This window comes from Engraulis encrasicolus, chromosome 11 (genome assembly GCF_034702125.1).
Source record: "Engraulis encrasicolus isolate BLACKSEA-1 chromosome 11, IST_EnEncr_1.0, whole genome shotgun sequence".
NCBI lineage: Eukaryota > Metazoa > Chordata > Actinopteri > Clupeiformes > Engraulidae > Engraulis > Engraulis encrasicolus.
The window spans coordinates 41,301,701-41,319,210 of record NC_085867.1 but is presented as its reverse complement, the minus strand read 5'-3'; the positions used below and the strand labels follow the sequence as shown (position 1 = coordinate 41,319,210).

At 44.1% G+C, this 17,510-nt stretch overlaps 1 protein-coding gene across 1 annotated transcript in view; it reads right to left on the bottom strand.

The window, feature by feature from the left end:
• The window catches only part of shc3 (SHC (Src homology 2 domain containing) transforming protein 3), a 36,969-nt gene extending 19,678 nt beyond the window's left edge, over window positions 1–17,291 (bottom strand). Inside the window, exons 1-5 of the mRNA XM_063210649.1 lie at window positions 16,193–17,291; window positions 5,328–5,398; window positions 3,950–4,013; window positions 1,646–1,765; window positions 449–502 (exon numbers count right to left, since the gene is read on the bottom strand). Coding sequence (XP_063066719.1) covers window positions 449–502; window positions 1,646–1,765; window positions 3,950–4,013; window positions 5,328–5,398; window positions 16,193–16,858 — 975 coding nt within the window. The 5' untranslated portion in view covers window positions 16,859–17,291. The remainder of the gene's footprint in view (window positions 1–448; window positions 503–1,645; window positions 1,766–3,949; window positions 4,014–5,327; window positions 5,399–16,192) is intronic.
• Between the last annotated feature and the right edge of the window lie 219 nt (window positions 17,292–17,510).

Below are 17,510 nucleotides of genomic sequence, written 5' to 3'. Positions count from 1 at the left end.
AAAGTGTTTTTTACTCACACAATATAGTACAGAAGCAGAACCAAATGGTAAATGGACTACATTTATATAGCGCCTTTCCACTCCTTTGAACACTCAATGTGCTTTAAATTCCATGCCTCACATTCACCCATTCACACTCACATTCACACATCGGTGGCAGTGGCTACCACGCAGGGTACCACCCTGCCGCCAGCAGCAATGTGGGGTTTAGTGTCTTGCTCAAGGACACACCGATGGGATCAGGCAGAGCGGGGCTCAAACCTGCAACCTTCTGGTTGCCAAACAACCTCCTCTACCACCTGAGCCACCTCCGCACTGAGCCACAACCAAGTGATATACTATAATACGTAGTAGGCTACCAAATTGAAGCTTCTGAAATCAGGTTGACCCTCACTGTTCATTCATTTAGCACACTGACACTCATGGAAAGTAATTGTAGTGTTCTTACTGGATCTCCACCAGATGCAAAGGAGATGGACTGCATATGATGATTAGCAATAATCTGCAATCACAACAGACAAATACAGTAAAGTTCATTAAAGCTCCTCAGAAGGCTATTGTGGTAAAAGGGTCACTTGCTCACTGCATAATGCTACAAAATACAGTATATAGGGTGTTTGATACCTTGGTAAATTCCTTATATGGTGCATATAATGCACAAAAACTGGACAGTGTGAAAGCTAACTATGGGTTACACAACTTCACTCACGACACGGTGCCAGACTTTCACTTTTCAAGTTGTAGTCTTGCTTGCCTATTAATTCTATTTTTTTTTCTTCTCTCTTCTCTTTCTTTACTCTGCTTTTTTGGCACACCTCAGCTGACAGGTGCGTCGGAGATGGCACCATGGGTCACTCAGCAATAGTTTAAAGAAACTCCCGCACACTGACCATTTCGCTGTTCTTTCTTTAATAAACGACGTTTCGGTGCTAGACCTTCATCAGGCAATCTCTTTACTCTTGTTTAGCACATCGCATGACAGTTATGTATGATAATGTGCTATATAAACAATACTATGGCTTTTATATTTTACTTGTTTTGACACATATTGGGCAGCCGTGGGTAAGCGGTTAGGGTGTCAGACTTGCATCCCAAAGGTTACCGGTTCGACTCCCGACCCGGCAGGTTGGTGGGGGGAGTAATTAACCAGTGCTCGCCCATATCCTCCTACATGACTGAGGTACCCCGTGCATGGTACCGTTCCGCCGCACTGCTCCCTTGGGCACCATTGGGGGCTGCCCCTTTGCACGGGTGAGTCATAAATGCAATTTTGTTGTGTGCAGTGTGCAGCGAACACTTGTGTGCTGTGGACTGCTGTGTCACAATGACAATGGGAGTTGGAGTTTCCCAGTTGGGCTTTCACTTCTCTTGACAGACGCGAAAATTCCCAAAACAAACCATGTCTGCATTTACGTGTCAGACAATGTATTGTCTTTCCCCAAAGACCAACGCACTGTAAGCGTTTTCAATTTGAACTCCTTTGTGTGTGTGTGTGTGGTGTGTGGTGTGTGGTGTGTGTGTGTGTGTGTGTGTGTGTGTGTGTGTGTGTGTGTGTGTGTGTGTGTGTGTACAGGCAACTGTGTTTAAGGTGTGTGTATGTGTTCAGTTATCAACATTATCTTTCACTTATGATCACCGCACTCACCTGTTTGGAGTCTGGGGTCATGAGGTTCAGGCTGCTCGTGGAAATGTTGAGGTTGATACTCATGCCAGCAAACTGCAGATTACTTTTGCCCAAGATGTTGGACAACGCTTTGGAAGGAGGCTGAAAAGGTGAACAAAAATCAGATTTGAAAAAAACAAAAACATTATAATTAAAATTTGGAAACCAATCACTGCAAAAGCACCGAATCAAAACCCACGATGGCTGCAACTCCACCACAAAAGAACAACAGTGGTCAAAACGGCAAAAAAAATCGTCAATGGAAAGAATATCAAGCCATAAAACAATAATGTTATGAAAGAAAAACAGAAAGGCTGGATTAAAAGGCTTATATACTGTATTGTACATCCTATACCGCACAACGCAACAGCGCCCTCTAGCAACAACATGAGACATGTAAACCCACATGCAAATTCACACACGACACGAGTACACAGACACACACACAGGCACAGACACAGACCCATACATACACACACGCGCGTGCGTGCCCGCACACACACACACACATACACGCATGCACACACACAGATACAAATGCATGCATGTACGCCCACACACACAAATATCCACCACATACACATGTCATGTACACACCACACACACACACACACACACACACACACACACACACACACACACACACACACACACACACACACACACACACACACACACACACACACACACACACACACACGGTGGGTTTGCAGGCAGCTCAGCCTCCTGATTAGTGGTGCTCTGCACTACATGAGTCACCAGGCTCGCTGTTGGCTGTGTGCACGCCTACGCACGCTGCCTCTACCACACCACCACCAATACCACCACTACCACCACCATCATCACCACCAATATCACCACCACTACCACCAATACCAGCCCCCCCCCCTCTATTTTTCATCATGCCATACTCTCTCTCTCTCTCTCTCTCTGTATGCCACATCGTCTTTCTCATCCCCTCCCTCCCTCTCTCTCTTTTGTCATGCAATGCTCTCTTTCTCTCAATTCCTCACTCACTCTACCCCTCTTTCACCAACCCCCCACACTCTCTCTGTATCGCGATACCTTTCTCTCTCTCTCTCTCTCTCTCTCTCTCTCTCTCTCTCTCTCTCTCTCTCTCTCTTTCTGTTCCCCACGGTCTCTCTCCATCTCTCCATCCCCACTCTCTTGTCAGTCCTCACTCTCTCTCTACCTCTCCTATCATTCACCAACTCACACACTCTTTCCCTCCCTCCACCCTTCTGTCTCTCTCAGTCTCTCTCTCTCTCTCTGTCTCTCTCTCTCTCTCTCTCACCTCTCATACACCCCTCCCCTCAGCTTCTTCTTCCTCCGTTCCCTGTCCACAACCACTCTGTTCTTCATCCCATTCTACATACAGTTTGTTTGCGCTTTGCTACATATTGACTTTTTATTAACATCTACGCCCCCACCTCCACCACCACCACCACCACCACCACCAACAGCCCTACCACCACCCCACACATACACACAACCTAATTGCCTTTTTCACATAGCCCCTAATCTCTTTGTCTCTTTTGGTCTGCATTCCCCTGACGTGTAGTCTATAGTATACTGCCATAGAAAGGCAAAGTGCAGTAATAACTACGTGTACATTTTTTTTGTTTAACTTGAGGTTAGACAGATAATGGTCTTCATTGCAGACAAAGCCTTATGGTCCAACTGTGTCCTTTTTTTAGAGTAATGTCATGTTTGCAGCAACTACTATATATACTTATATGCGCAGGGCTCTAAATTAACACCAGACAACCGGCCAAATGCTGGTGAAAATTACGTTTGGCTGGTAGAAAAAAAACTTACTAGCTACTTTGACTGATAGTGAGTGTATGTTTGGGTAAGATTAAATATCTTGTAGCCATATTGGCTAGTGGTGAAAAAGTTAATTTACAGCCCTGCTTATATGATACCCAACCTAATACCCAGCCTTTGAAGGCAGTTGTCTAGGTGTCAATGTTGGCGTAGTTACTGCACTTTGCCTTTGAAGGGCCGTATACAGTACTTAAACACTTACGGGTTTCTTTTGCCTTAAGACATGTAAAAGTTGTTATCTTTTACCTGACATATTTTGGCGGTGTTACTTCCGTCTTCATCAGAGGGTAACACCGTCGAAACATGTCAGGTAAAAGATAAAAACTTTTACATGTCTTAAGGCAAAAGAAACCCCTAAGTGTTTAAGTTAAACAGTTAGACATAATGAACTAAATACATATTGTATACAGTACTGTATGTCTGTGTTGAGGACGGTGTGCCGTGCTCGTTATACTGTACCTTTCTCTTACGCAGAGCTGCTTTGGCCCCAGGAACAGCCTCGCATACTAGGCTTATGGCCTCCCTGGTGTAGAGGGGAGAGAGAGAGAGAGAGAGAGAGAGAGAGAGAGAGAGAGAGAGAGAGAGAGAGAGAGAGAGAGAGAGAGAGAGAGAGAGAGAGAGAGAGAGAGATTGACAGGGGGATCAACAAAAGGATGACAGAAAGAGGCAAAAACAGGTGAGCGTAAATCAGACCGAGGCCTTTTGATTATACAACTACAACACACACTAACACTATAACCACTGTGCGACAACACAGTACCAGTAAATACATACAATAGCACTATTACATTATTGACAGAGGAGGTTATAACAACAGCGATCATCTGAAACACACATAACTCATAACATCATAAATTACTGTAAGATGTAACGCCTCGGATGAACAGTGCATTACACCATGCAGTAATTATGCATAAACAAAACGCAAAAGATATTAAGTCTACTTTCCAGGACACACTGTACTGTTTATTTATATAAAGCGCATACAGTGAAACTAAACAAATGGAAAGTAATACCTTCCAAGCAACGGATCTGTGGTAAAGGTAGTCTATTTATAGCCGTTTATTGACGATGGCACAGCTCTGCCGTCAGGGGACAGCGGTACTGAGCTGTATTGAGCTGTAGCCTAGCCTAGCGCTGTGGCTGTGGTTGTATGTGCAGCTAGCGACACAGTACAAAAAAACGTAGTGTTAATTCAAAACTTAGGAGAGTACACTCTGGGGCCAAATACATTCAAGAAGATGTTAAATCAACTATCTAAGAGTTGAATTAACACGGGAACTTTTTAACTGTGTACCCACAGAACAGCCATGGCTGCCATGCCGTACTACACTGTTGCATGAGTCAGTCAGTCAGTCAGTCAGTCAGTCGACCCAACTGAATCGGCTGTCAAGTGGAAAAGTGGACGTGACACACCACACCACCACAGTCCACACACACAGACACAGACACAGACACACACACGCACTCATCTGACAGTGCTGCAAGCTCGGAAGCATTAGCAGTCGGCCAGGCCATGCGTACCATTCACATATAGCATTCCACTCGATAGCCTAACCGACCAACGAGCCAACCAACCATCTCCTCTGCCCCTGCCTCTGTGGCAGGCAGCACCACAGAACAACACAGTAACACCACGTGACAAGGGTGATGTTCATGTCTGCATAGAAGAGAGAGCTCTCTATCTTTCTCTCTGCCTCTCTCAGACACAGACACAGACACAGACACACACACACACACACACACACACACACACACACACACACACACACACACACACACAGACACATACACAGACACAGACACAGACACAGACACAGACACACACAGCTCTCACCTTGTTATTTGGGATCTTGTGTTGAAATCCAAGGATCTCATGGATCGTAGGACTTCTATGCAGCCTAAATACTGCAAAAGATAAGAAAATAAAGAATAGGGATCATTGTTTCAATAGTTAGGAGAAGAAAGTTAAACTCTAAAAACAAGGGTTGTAGTCTGTGGTGTGGCATAGAATTCCATTTTCCTTAGCATCAAGCCACAAGTGATCACAAGACGGTGTTAAATAGCTGTTTTGCACTTTGGTGAATTTGACATTAATTTTAAAGTAGTTAAGTTCAGTAGTTCATTTGAGAATGTTTTGTTTGTTCCCATAGACTTGCATTGCTACGCTTAATTTGGCTAAACTGTTAAACCACTACGCAATGCAAACACATAAACAAAAATGATATGCACATTCACGAATAATGCTTGGAAATACTGCAAATATGTGAAAATCAAAAAATGGCGGACTGTTCCTTTAATGGGGTCTTAGGTGCAAAAGGGTCTTGGGTGCAAAAGCGGTCTTGGCAGAAAGTTTGGTCACGACTGCAGTAGGCCTACAGTAACCTATAAAGTAACCTTAGCCTACTAAGTTTGCTTTCACCTGGCTGTGTAAAACATATAAACACATAAGGACACATAATGCTGCAAATGTTGTTGCATTGTACTTAATTTGGCAAGTAGACTGCAACAGTGTGACACATTTTGCATTGCAAATGATCTACTTCGATATAAGATACAAACAATGGCGTAATAGCGGAACATACAGTACATTCCAAGTCCATTTCATCCTTCTCATTCTGTACATACCGGTATTTTGTTCAAAATATGGCTCAAAACAAAGGCTCCTCCCCATGCCGCAAGGGAACAAGACAAGGACTCCTATGTGTGAAGCCTACCTGATTCACCTGTTTCTACACTCACAACAACAGCCAACTCTCTGCAGCCTCTATCTCTTAATCTGCTCGCATCTTGATCTCATGCGGTGAAAATATACACCCACATGCAGCAGCGAAGCCAGCGAGCACCAACTCTGACTAATACCACTGGCACAGAACAATTTGTTCTGGGAAAAATTCAAGCTTAGGAATCTCACTCCTCATCACACCATTTTCATCAACACAGTCAACACAGAGAGACACATGGATGAGGGAGGGTGGCATGCAGCATGGCAATGGAAGTAGCGTTTAATGTTATCGATCAACCCCCCCACCCCCCCATTCTCTTTCTCTCTGCTACTCAGCTGCACCACAGGCTAGCGACTAGAACACATCATGCTAGCTAAGTAGCTTGCTATGGACAGATTGATGAGCCTCACTGAGGTCATACTTTTCTCTGGGGCTCGCAGGCAAATGCATGGACATGCATGGATATGCATGGAAATGCATGGATACTACATTTGCCTGCAAGTATAAAGATGCTTGCACACTGTAACATCACAAAAGCTGGCTATGCTACAGATTGAAGGGGGTCAGCTGTATGTTCCCACAGCCCATTGGTCCCACAGCCCAATGGTCCCACAGCTCATTGCTGCTGCTCTTGCTGTACCCAAATGTTTAAGAAATTATTCAAATATAGGCCATATCTTCCGTGTTCATACATTTCCAAGTAAACCGAGAGCATGTGCCGTTCTCCCCGCCATGGAACACAAGGACTTCATTTGAATAAATTCTTAGAAATGTAGGAACATGGAGCAGCAGGAACATGCTATGGGCCCATTTGGCTGTGGGACCAATGGGCCCAAAAAATAATCTTGTGATGTGGGACCAATGAGCTGTGGGAACATAGACACCCCCCCGATTGACGAGCTTCTCTGAGGTCAGGCGCATCCTACTTTTTTTGCCCATAGATTTGAATGGAAGGATCTTCACTGTGGCAGAACAGCCTGATCTCCAAAAATTCCGTGCTCCTGGACACGGATGTTAAGGACACAAAATCCGTGTCCAGGAGCACGGATTTTGCCAAAATTCCGTGCTCCTGGACACGGAATTGTTTTCCGTGCTCCTGGACACGGAATTGTTTTCCGTGATGGGCACACGGAAGTGCTTTCTATAGGCTATTACCACAGCACTGGGTTAACTCTATCATTAGAAAATACATACCAAATGCTAATCCTAAACAAAATAATGCTACAGCAATTTAAGTTGTGCCCTGACCAAAACATTCCCTAACCTTAACCTGTCATTAAAGACATATTTTTGAGAAATACCTTTTCCAGTTGGTTGCTAGGCTATCAAACTCATATAATGAATGAAAGAAAACTAGCTGTGCCCAGACCAAAACAACCCCTAACCCTAACCTGTCAGTAAGAAATGTTTTTTTTTAGACAAAATACTGTGGAAGACTGTGGAAATAGCCTATAGAAAGCACTTCAAACAATTCCGTGTCCAGGAGCACGGAAAACAATTCCGTGTCCAGGAGCACGGAATTTTGGCAAAATCCGTGCTCCTGGACACGGATTTTGTGTCCTTAACATCCGTGTCCAGGAGCACAGAATTTTTGGAGATCATGTTGCGCAGAATCTCAATTTGAAGGTTAACCGAAAGGTATCCACAAGTTTACATGGACTGAAATATCACACACCTTCCAAATATTCCAAACATATTGACTAGATTGGCCTTATCCTCCTTAGCAAGTGGTCAGTTATCTATATTTGCTAAAAAAAAAAAAACCCTGTGACAATTGATTTTTAATCGCGTCCAATTCAAGTCAAATCAAGTCAAGTCAAGTCAAGTGACTGTATACAAGGCTATGTCATTCAGTCCATTGGGAGTGGTATGCTATTTGGACGGTGGCGACGTAGGCGACAAAGGTCTGTTTATGAATGATGGAACAACTATCCCACAATCATAACCACCATTGTACAGTCGTTTACTTGTAAGAACATAGCTGAAAGGTAATTATACTTAAAAGGACCACTTCAGCCAATTTCAATATGCTGTTGTAGTGCTCACGCTACCCTTGACTTGTCAGTACCCGGTGATGCCGCATTTTTCGGATCAGCTGAAATCTCAGATAGCTCTTCGCAGAATGCGGCATCGAAACAAGACCAATGGCATGGATGGGACCTCCTCCATGTCGTTATTAATCTGACTTGATTGGGACTCATCTACCTTACTTAAATTGCGCGTGCAGTCCACATATTTGCGAGGCAGGCCCTGCTTGAAGCTGTAGTGTGCATGCGCCTGCCGCAGATTGCTGCAGGATGCGCCATCAAGAACAAGCTCAATATCTTTACTGCTGATTGAGAGCATTGTAGTTGGCTGGGCCTGCCCATACGTTCTGTGGCACCGAATTTTCCAATCACGCCAGTCTGACCAAACAGGCTATGGCCATTTCCCAATGTCTAGTGTGCGCCCTTCGAAATAAGTCAGCCTTCAGTCACTCCCAGTCATTGGATACTCTTTGGTGGTGAAGTCTGTGGTGTATCCAATCATTGGGCGTTTCACCAAGGCTCGTACACTTGACATTGGGATATGGTATATGTCTGCTTCTTCCGTGTTCCCTGTACTGAGTTAGATGACCAATGAAAATGGAACATTACCGACGACAACATAGGACACAAATGGGGCATATACTGTACATTGGGTGGGTCATTGGGTGCAACAGGACGATGCAAGTCAGCGAGCTACAGGCCATGTCTAAGGATGATACATGAAATTTTAGCAACACTTTGAATTCAACTATTCAACAAGGTGCACAAGTCATGAGCCTATGGCAGGCAGCAGAGAGGGCACAGAAAACACTGTTGCCAATTGGATGATTGGTTGAGCATAACACCTGGAGAGAGTGAATAAGTCCCGCCCCCAGTCATTTCAATGGGGAATGCTAGGCTAGTGAATTCAGCCAAAACTGAACAAATTTTCAGCTTCCAAAGTGGAGTTTAATGGAGCTCATTTCCGACATCTAGTTTACTCAGCCAATTACGTGCCACGTTACTGACTGATCAGAAAAGCTATATGGAAGACGGGCATTGGATGCATGGAGGTATTATAAGGTGCCCAACGACTAAACTACAGACTACATAGGTCTGTGTGCCCAACACTAAACTCGCGCACCCACCAATCATAAGTGAGGTCGGAACTGAGGGAATTTGTGAAAATGGCGACGAGGAAGTGCCTTGCTAATCGGCAAAGCTAACCAGCCAAATTCTGACCCCCTGGGTTGGCCAGACCAGGGATTCCCAAACTTTATCATGAAAAGGCCCCCCATATTCCGGCAGATTCCATCCAAGGCCACCCTGACATGGGCCATGCCACACTATTATTTTCTGTGCACCCCCTTTCACAACTCGATGATGGAGTTGATGCATCCCTAACCTTTTCAAGTGCTACATATAAACGTCAAGAAGAAAATAATTTAATTATTTAGCTTATTTTGCCATACAATTCTTGACAACTGGTCGTGCCCCCCGCCCATTGAGAGTAAGTCAATGCCCCCGCCCCAGCACTCCTCTGCAATTTCCCAAGGGTCCCTGGACCCTCTATACCAGAATATTCTATGCCGTGAGCTTTTTCAAAATGTTTCAAGCCAAGTTAGCATTGCAGGGTACATTACACTTTTTTGTCAGCATAAAATGTATGCGCAATATGATTATTTTTTTAAGACTATAGCATGAAATGACACAATAACTACATACACACGTACACACAACTTTTGCTGCTATCACTGTATAAATTACACAGACACATAATCTAGTAAAAAAAAAACTGATCAAGGGAAAGACTACAGTAATTGATTGTTTGTTGTCATACAACAACAATTATTTCTGTCATACATTAAATAAACCCTCCATATTTTGTAATATAAAACAAATGTCCAGCTAATTTGTCCAAGATTGGCAGGTGGAGTCCATTCAGCTGATCTCCAGATCTGCTGGGAAGACTGGCAATGGTCTGATTAGTGCTAAGACCAGATCAGAAAACTGACAAGTGACACAAACTAAAGTTGAACATTTACTGTGCCACTGTGAACAAATTCAGACTTGCAGAAGTTTATTTTACCAAAACATTTCAACGTGTGCACTGATTTTCTCAATGGATTTCAACACCCTGTATGTCATGTTGCATGTTGAGGAACTACATGTATAGTACAGTAAGCCCACATCATGTGACATACAGTACATGATGTACAGTACAACTAGGGTTGGGCAATATGACGATATATATCGTTATCGTGATATAAAAGTGTATATCGTGACCTTTGTTTATATCGTTATAGTAATTTTATCAATTTTATACAATTGAATATCATTTAATTACATTTCATGTTGTCACAATACACACTATAAGTTAATGTAACTGTAAAAATAAGAATAAAAAGATCCATTTTAAAGAAAGGTTGTTTTGCGACATGAAAAAATAAAGAGCAACAAAGAGAATAACTGAAAACGTATGTAATTGTGCTATACCGTGATATATATCGTTATCGTGATATAAAGTAATCCATATTGTGATATTGTTTTTCTTTCCATATCGCCCAGCCCTAAGTACAACAACTGTTTTTTTTGCAATGCAGAATGGAAAATGAGAAAAATCACCGCAACATCAAGCCGATCTGCCTGCCTTAAGCGCTTGGTTATGACCAGCTGATTCAGAGATGGTTGGATCAGACTAGTAGTAGGGTGTCAGACACATAACTGCATAACAGCACAACTGCCTTCATAGTCAATTCTAGTCAATTTGGTGCCCTAGGCGACCCGAGCACCCCTCTTTCCTTTCTGTGGAATTAGAATTTGGTATCTGTGGACACAATGTCATCTAACTGAGGACAGCTGATCTAGTACCTATACTATGTACTGAGTACCCATGACTAATCATTTGTCGAGGTAAATCTTGATGCAATATTTCGTTTAATGTTCTAATTCTGTGGGACTTGGCACCCCAAGACATTTTGGCGCCCTAGTCGACTCCCTTGTCTGCCTATGCCAAGCGCCGGCCCTGTTCACACCTCTACTCCAATGTACATCATTCTATAAAATGTGTTGATAAAGTCTATAATGTGTGCAAGGTGCGGTCAAATTTGAGTCGACCATTTGAGACAGCACACTCACAATTTGATTATCACAAGTGAACCCTGCTCCTCCTAGGTATTAAGTATGTACAATAAAAAGGCTGCTTGATTCTTGATGCCCTGATTAGTTCTACAGAAGCTGTCACATGTGTGATGCGAGCTAACCAATTAGCTTCGTTTTACCGATAACCCTAAGCTGAACCAGCCTTCCTGCATCACCTGAGCAGGATGGATGACTCATTCTCTGTGTAAGCCCGCTATGGACCTAGCCTTCATTTCACCTTCCTGCATTTGTGTATAGACTAAGCTTACCACATTTACAATCGCCTCAAGCAGAGATTCTTTAAGTATAGAGATATGCCAACATAATAGGTTTCTATGGGCACCTAACATGACCAGGTTCCGGTCTGCCTAAAAGGGGCGTGTCATAATGCTCCTAGCATTGAATAGAACAGTCCTCAGGTCTGCCTAGGTCTGCCTAAAGGGGGATTTCCCCCCCAATAATAGAACCCGGAAACAATGGGCCAATGGAACCTCTCTCTTTCTCTACTTCAATTGTGTTTTTACATTATAATGACTTTAAAAAATACTGTAATATTAACTGTACTGTAACTATACTGTAATACTATGATCATTTCATAGGCCTATCTTGAGAGTCACTTTCATGTTCACTTACAACTCACAGATCATACTGAACTAGGAATCATGATTTGTGCATTTAACCTACTAATATTAAACGAAGACAGGAGGGAATCAGGAGTTTGTTTCTAAAAATGGTAGCTGCTAATGGTTAAGTGATATATTGTTTTGTTTTTTTAGCCTATATCCTGCCTTTTTTTACATACAGTACACAAAGCTGCAGTCCACTTTCCCAGTTATGATTCCTTACCAATGACGTAACAAAACAAAAAAAGCAAACCATTTAGCTGGAAGTTGAAATAAGGCCTTAGGCCTTCAGATTCAAACACTTAACTTCTTACAACTGCCACACATCCCAAGTTTTGTGATGTAACCTAGACCTATTTCTTGACAAAGTTTATTAGACCGTGTTATTGTTACACCCCATTTTGCCAGCTATGGTTTTCGGCAATGACACAGAATATGCTCCCATTTTAAGTGGAACAACAAAAACATAGAGGGAGTACTGTACTGTATGTGGTGAAAAGGTTTTAGGAGTTAGAGGAAATAAAATACTGAGTGTGTGTCGTGTGAAAAGGAATAAGGGTGGGAAGGTTTAAGAGGTTAGTCATTTAGCCTAATCAAAAGTTACTCATGCTTTTCAGTAGAGTGACGTAATAATGCATTCTGTCTGTAATGTATGCATAGATACAAAGGCATGAGAAGGGGGTGTGCTATGGCACAGCGCACTAATCCACCCCCCACCCCCCGTGGTCTTGCATGTTCATGTTCATGCCCATGGGGATCCGGGTTCGAGTCCAGCCGGGGTCATTTCCAGGTCCTACCTGTCTCTATCGACCACTCTCTTCCTGTCATACTCTCAACCAGAGAGAGTAGAGAGAGAGAGGTTCCATTGGCCCATTGTTTCCGGGTTCTATTATTGCAAGGGGGAGGGGGGGAAATCCCCCTTTAGGCAGACCTAGGCAGACCTAAGGACTGTTCTATTCAATGCTAGGAGCATTATGACACGCCCCTTTAGGCAGACCGGAACCTGGTCATGTTAGGTGCCCATAGCAACCTATTACATTGGCATATCTCTATATACTTAAAGAATCTCGCTCTCAACTGTCCTGTCATTAATTAAAGCCATAGAAAAACTGCCAACAGTTATCACTCATACTGTATACTGTATGTACCATACAATCATACATGTGAACTGTACCAGGACCTCCGCTGCATGGGGATAATGGACGTTGTTAAAGGGTTTTAGGAGTGTACTGTAGGAGAGGAAATATGTGTGTCATGAAAAGGCTGGACTTAAGGGTGTGATGGTTAAGAGGGAATCAGAATTAATCTAATCAAAAAAGTTAGAAGAAGCCATGACAAGACTGCAGGGAGAACTACACACACTACACTGTAGGGCCTATGCTGCATGGGGCAATGGAATGGATCCCATGATGACTCATCCTCTGCTACTTTGTTTGCTAAGTCTGATTTAACAGCCTGATTTTACAACACGTCGCTGCCGCGTGAACTCTGGATTCCTGATGTAAGCAAGTAAACTCAGAGCCTCAGCCGATAAACTCGCATTCGTTCCAATGAACGTTGCCACTCATTAACCGCGTGGGCCCGATAGCTAGAACCCTGAGGTACAGTTTACAACAGTGATTCCCAATCTCAGCCAAGGGTATGGGTATCAGTAAGGGTACGCAAGCACACTGCAAGGGGTATATGGACAAAATGTAATAACAGCAGATGTATGGAGCATTTGGGGATAGAGGAAGAGATTTAGACCATGAATGAGAGGACATGACTATGCTTAGGGGGTACACAATTCAGAAAAAAAGACTGGAAATCACTGAACTATACCACAGCGGGAAGAGTAGGAGCATAGGAGGTGGTTATCCCCATAGCAGGAAATAGTCAATAAAAACATCACGGTACATCCTCAGATTCATAGAAATTTAACATATTTGCAATAAGTATAGTGTCTTCATTTTCAGCACGTGCTTCTTCGAGACTGACTTGTGATTTTGTGATTTCTGTCAACCTCATCCACATGCTGGACTAAAGAGTTCCACAAGCAAGCAGAAACCTTGAAAGCACTTTTTACAATGTCAGTAGCCCATTGAAAAATATGTTGATGACATTTTACAATCAATTATACATACTGTAGCTAGCCACGTGCTGTTGCCTGCCAGCACACTTTTTAAAACTATACTTTCGTATATGCGTAGGGGAGAGTTATAGGTGAAACCCTAAGCACTCACATGTTGTGGCGAATGTGTGTCACAGGAAACACTGACTTGTCAATGTCAATCATTGTCCTTTCAGTCTAATGGCCCATGCTGTGTGTGGCCGAGCACATGCCTCTAATTAAAAGTGCCACGAGCAACACTGCATGTCGAATCCAGTGTTAAAGGCAGTAATAGTGAATGTGTTGTGGTGGGGGAAGGGAGGCTCAAAACAAAGATTACCTAAAAATATGGCTGAAAAACACTTTATATGTCATAATATGTGAAATGTGAAAACCCAAAGTTATGAGAATCAGAAGAAGGAGATGTGTGGGGTGGTGGGCTATCGCTCAGAAATGCTGATGGAAAGATTGTTGGACAGACAGATACTGGAAATGTATAGAAATGGAACAGCATTTGATAGGCGAGGAGAAACAGGAATTGACCCCAGAGCTGTATTGACCGAGCGTGTCAGAGCTACTCTTTTCCGGTCTCTGAACATCAGCGGTGGTGTTATGGCACAAGTCCGGGCCGGGCAGGGTGGCCTCAAATGGACGTTACAATAGAATGATAACTGAAAAGAAAATAAAGGTCCGCAACACTGTTAAATGCTCCCAAATATTTAATGGCACAGTGCCATTAAATATTTGGGAGCATTTAACAGTGTTGCAGACCTTTATTTTCTTTTCAGTTATCTTACGTTTTGTCCAGCACCTGTGCCACTGATGTGCGTGCATTCTTTGACTTTCACAATAGAATGATAACCATTCTACATTTTGCCAGAATTGGGCTGTACTTAGATGATGTAATAGCAATGCAACATAGGCTACTATACATAGTAAACATGTGTGTGTGACAACATACTATACATAATACACTACTCATCACCAACCTGTGACATTCATCCCCATATCTCTTCAACTACTATAATACAGATGCATGCGTGTCTACAAATAACTCGTGAATTTGTGTTCCTTGGACGTGCACAATTCCACATGAGTGAAATGGCCATCTTATTGTGTACAGACTGGCACAAGGTACTGTGCTCAGCTGTCCTCATCATGTAGCATTAGACATCTGTGTACTGTATTTTCCAGTGCATGTCATCTCTTTTTAGCATGGCCAGTGACTGACTAGCCATGCATGACACCAAAAAACCCCTTCTCTTCGCGCCATTTCATCATCGTATTAAAAAAAAACAAAAAACAAACAAACAAAAAATCCCCCTGTCAATGCTAGCAATTGGTGGTGCTGAGTCTGATCCTGGTCTGTCTCTCTCCACAGACAGCTGAGCACCGTGTACTGTACAAACCTGCTACCTAACAACCATTTCCCTGCATCCATGATGCCCTCACAGCCACACAAACACACGTACACGCAAGATACCAGCGTTGATGTGGCTTTAAACAGAACTACAAGAGCTCCCTACCTACGACTTTTATGTTGCCACAAATATGACAAGGACACTTTTCATTCTCCAGTGCATTACAATGGCCTGAGAGAGAGAGGGACCGTAACGTAACATAAGATAATATAACTCATTTAGCAGACAGCTAAAATCGTGAATTTGCTCAGCACCAGAGGGGCTTTTGTGTATTTTTTTTTGCCTTCAAAGATGTTGTATCTCTCTGCCTGTGCTTTTGTCTCCACAATGACCTTCTCTATCGTGTCTGAATTATTAAATGAATGTTTTCTACCCTTGTCCCTAGCTCACATCATCTCTCTACCTTGTTGCATTTGCCAACACAGAGAAGGGCTTAATACAGCATGACTAAACCAGCAAACATCCTCACTCCTTCAATCATTTCCACCCTCAGAACAACCGTTCTAGAAAGAGGTGTGGGAGAGAGAAAAAAGAGAGAGTGAGAGAGAGAGAGAGTGTGTGAGAGAGAGAGAGTGTGAGAGAGAGAGAGAGATGGAGAGAAAGAGAAATAGATGCGAAATAGGGAGTAGTCGACAAATACAAAACGAGTAAGAGGGGAGGCAGAAAAACAAGGAATAGAAAAATAGATTGACTTACCTTTACAATATACGTCACACCAGGACCTGAAATCTTCTCGCTCGAGTGAAGCCATCCTTTGGGGGGCTTGCTCACAAGACCCCCAGCAGCAGTGCTTGGGTTCCAGTCCTCCATCGTGCCACCTCCTCCTCCCCCACCACCACCACCACCACCCTGCTGCATGTCCTCCAGCCTCCCCTTCTTGCCGGCACTCATGGTGGCTGCGGAGTCCTGGTGCTGCTGGGAGCACGGAGCTCCACTGGAGGCAGAGCCACACGAGGCAGTGCCTGTGGCAGCCGACTGAGCAAAGTGGCCTGGGTTACCTGTCCCTCCTCCTCCTCCTCCTCCTCCTCCTCCACCACCTCCTCCTTGCAACTTGGACACAGCCAGGTCTTTGACGGCAGAGGGCAGGCCCTTGATGCCCAGCAGGCCACCGGAGTTGGCAAACTTCAGGTTGGACACCTTGTTGATGAGCGTGCAGAGGGTGGTGCCGCCATCTTCGGGCTCGGTGGCGCCGGGGGCGTGCGTGGTGGCGGGCAGGCCCTCCGCCGGCGGGGTGTAGGGCGGCTCGGCAGAGGAGGCCGGGGCGGCCGAGAGCTTAGCGTTCATGGAGAGGCCTTGCAGAAGCTCGTCCACGGACGTCACGGACTCATTCCTGAAGCGGTTGTATTTGGTACGGTGAAGCATGCCCCTCTTCTCTGCCTCTTGCCCTGCCTTGGCTTGCCTTGCCTGCCTACGGACGCGCTGGCAGATGCAATGCCCAGCTGATAGTTTCCTCCTTTAACATAGCAAACGCTGCACAAAGATGACAAGGGCTACACGACTGTAGATAAAGTAGACCATACCTTTAAATGTCTCCGCCACCCCACCTGGTCTCGCTAATTTGAGTTGATGGCTTGGCTTGGCTTAGCTTAGCTTGGCTAGAGGATGTTGGCGTTTTTTTAGGTTGCTGCTGATGTTGAAATCCAGCTCTGCAGCTCAGTGGCAGCAGGAGGAGATACAAAGCAAAACAGACAATCCATGGAAATAGGAGGATGTACAGAGTACATAATCTGTTTTTTTCCCTTTCTTTCTTTCAAAAAGGCATTTCCATGCTATGGCAATAAAGAGGGCTTGTAAATGTCACTACCGTGGTCCAGAGGAAGAGAGGAGAAGAGAGGAGAAGAGAGGAGAAGAGTCCAGTCCAGCAGGGATGGATGGAGATGACCAGCCTGCTTTGCTCCCTCCAGTCCCTCCAATGACTGCCAGCCGGCTCACAGCAAAAGCATGACTCACTGATCTGAGGAGATGCTTCTCAACAAAAGGCTCACTGAACACTGAAAATCACTTCCTGTTACAA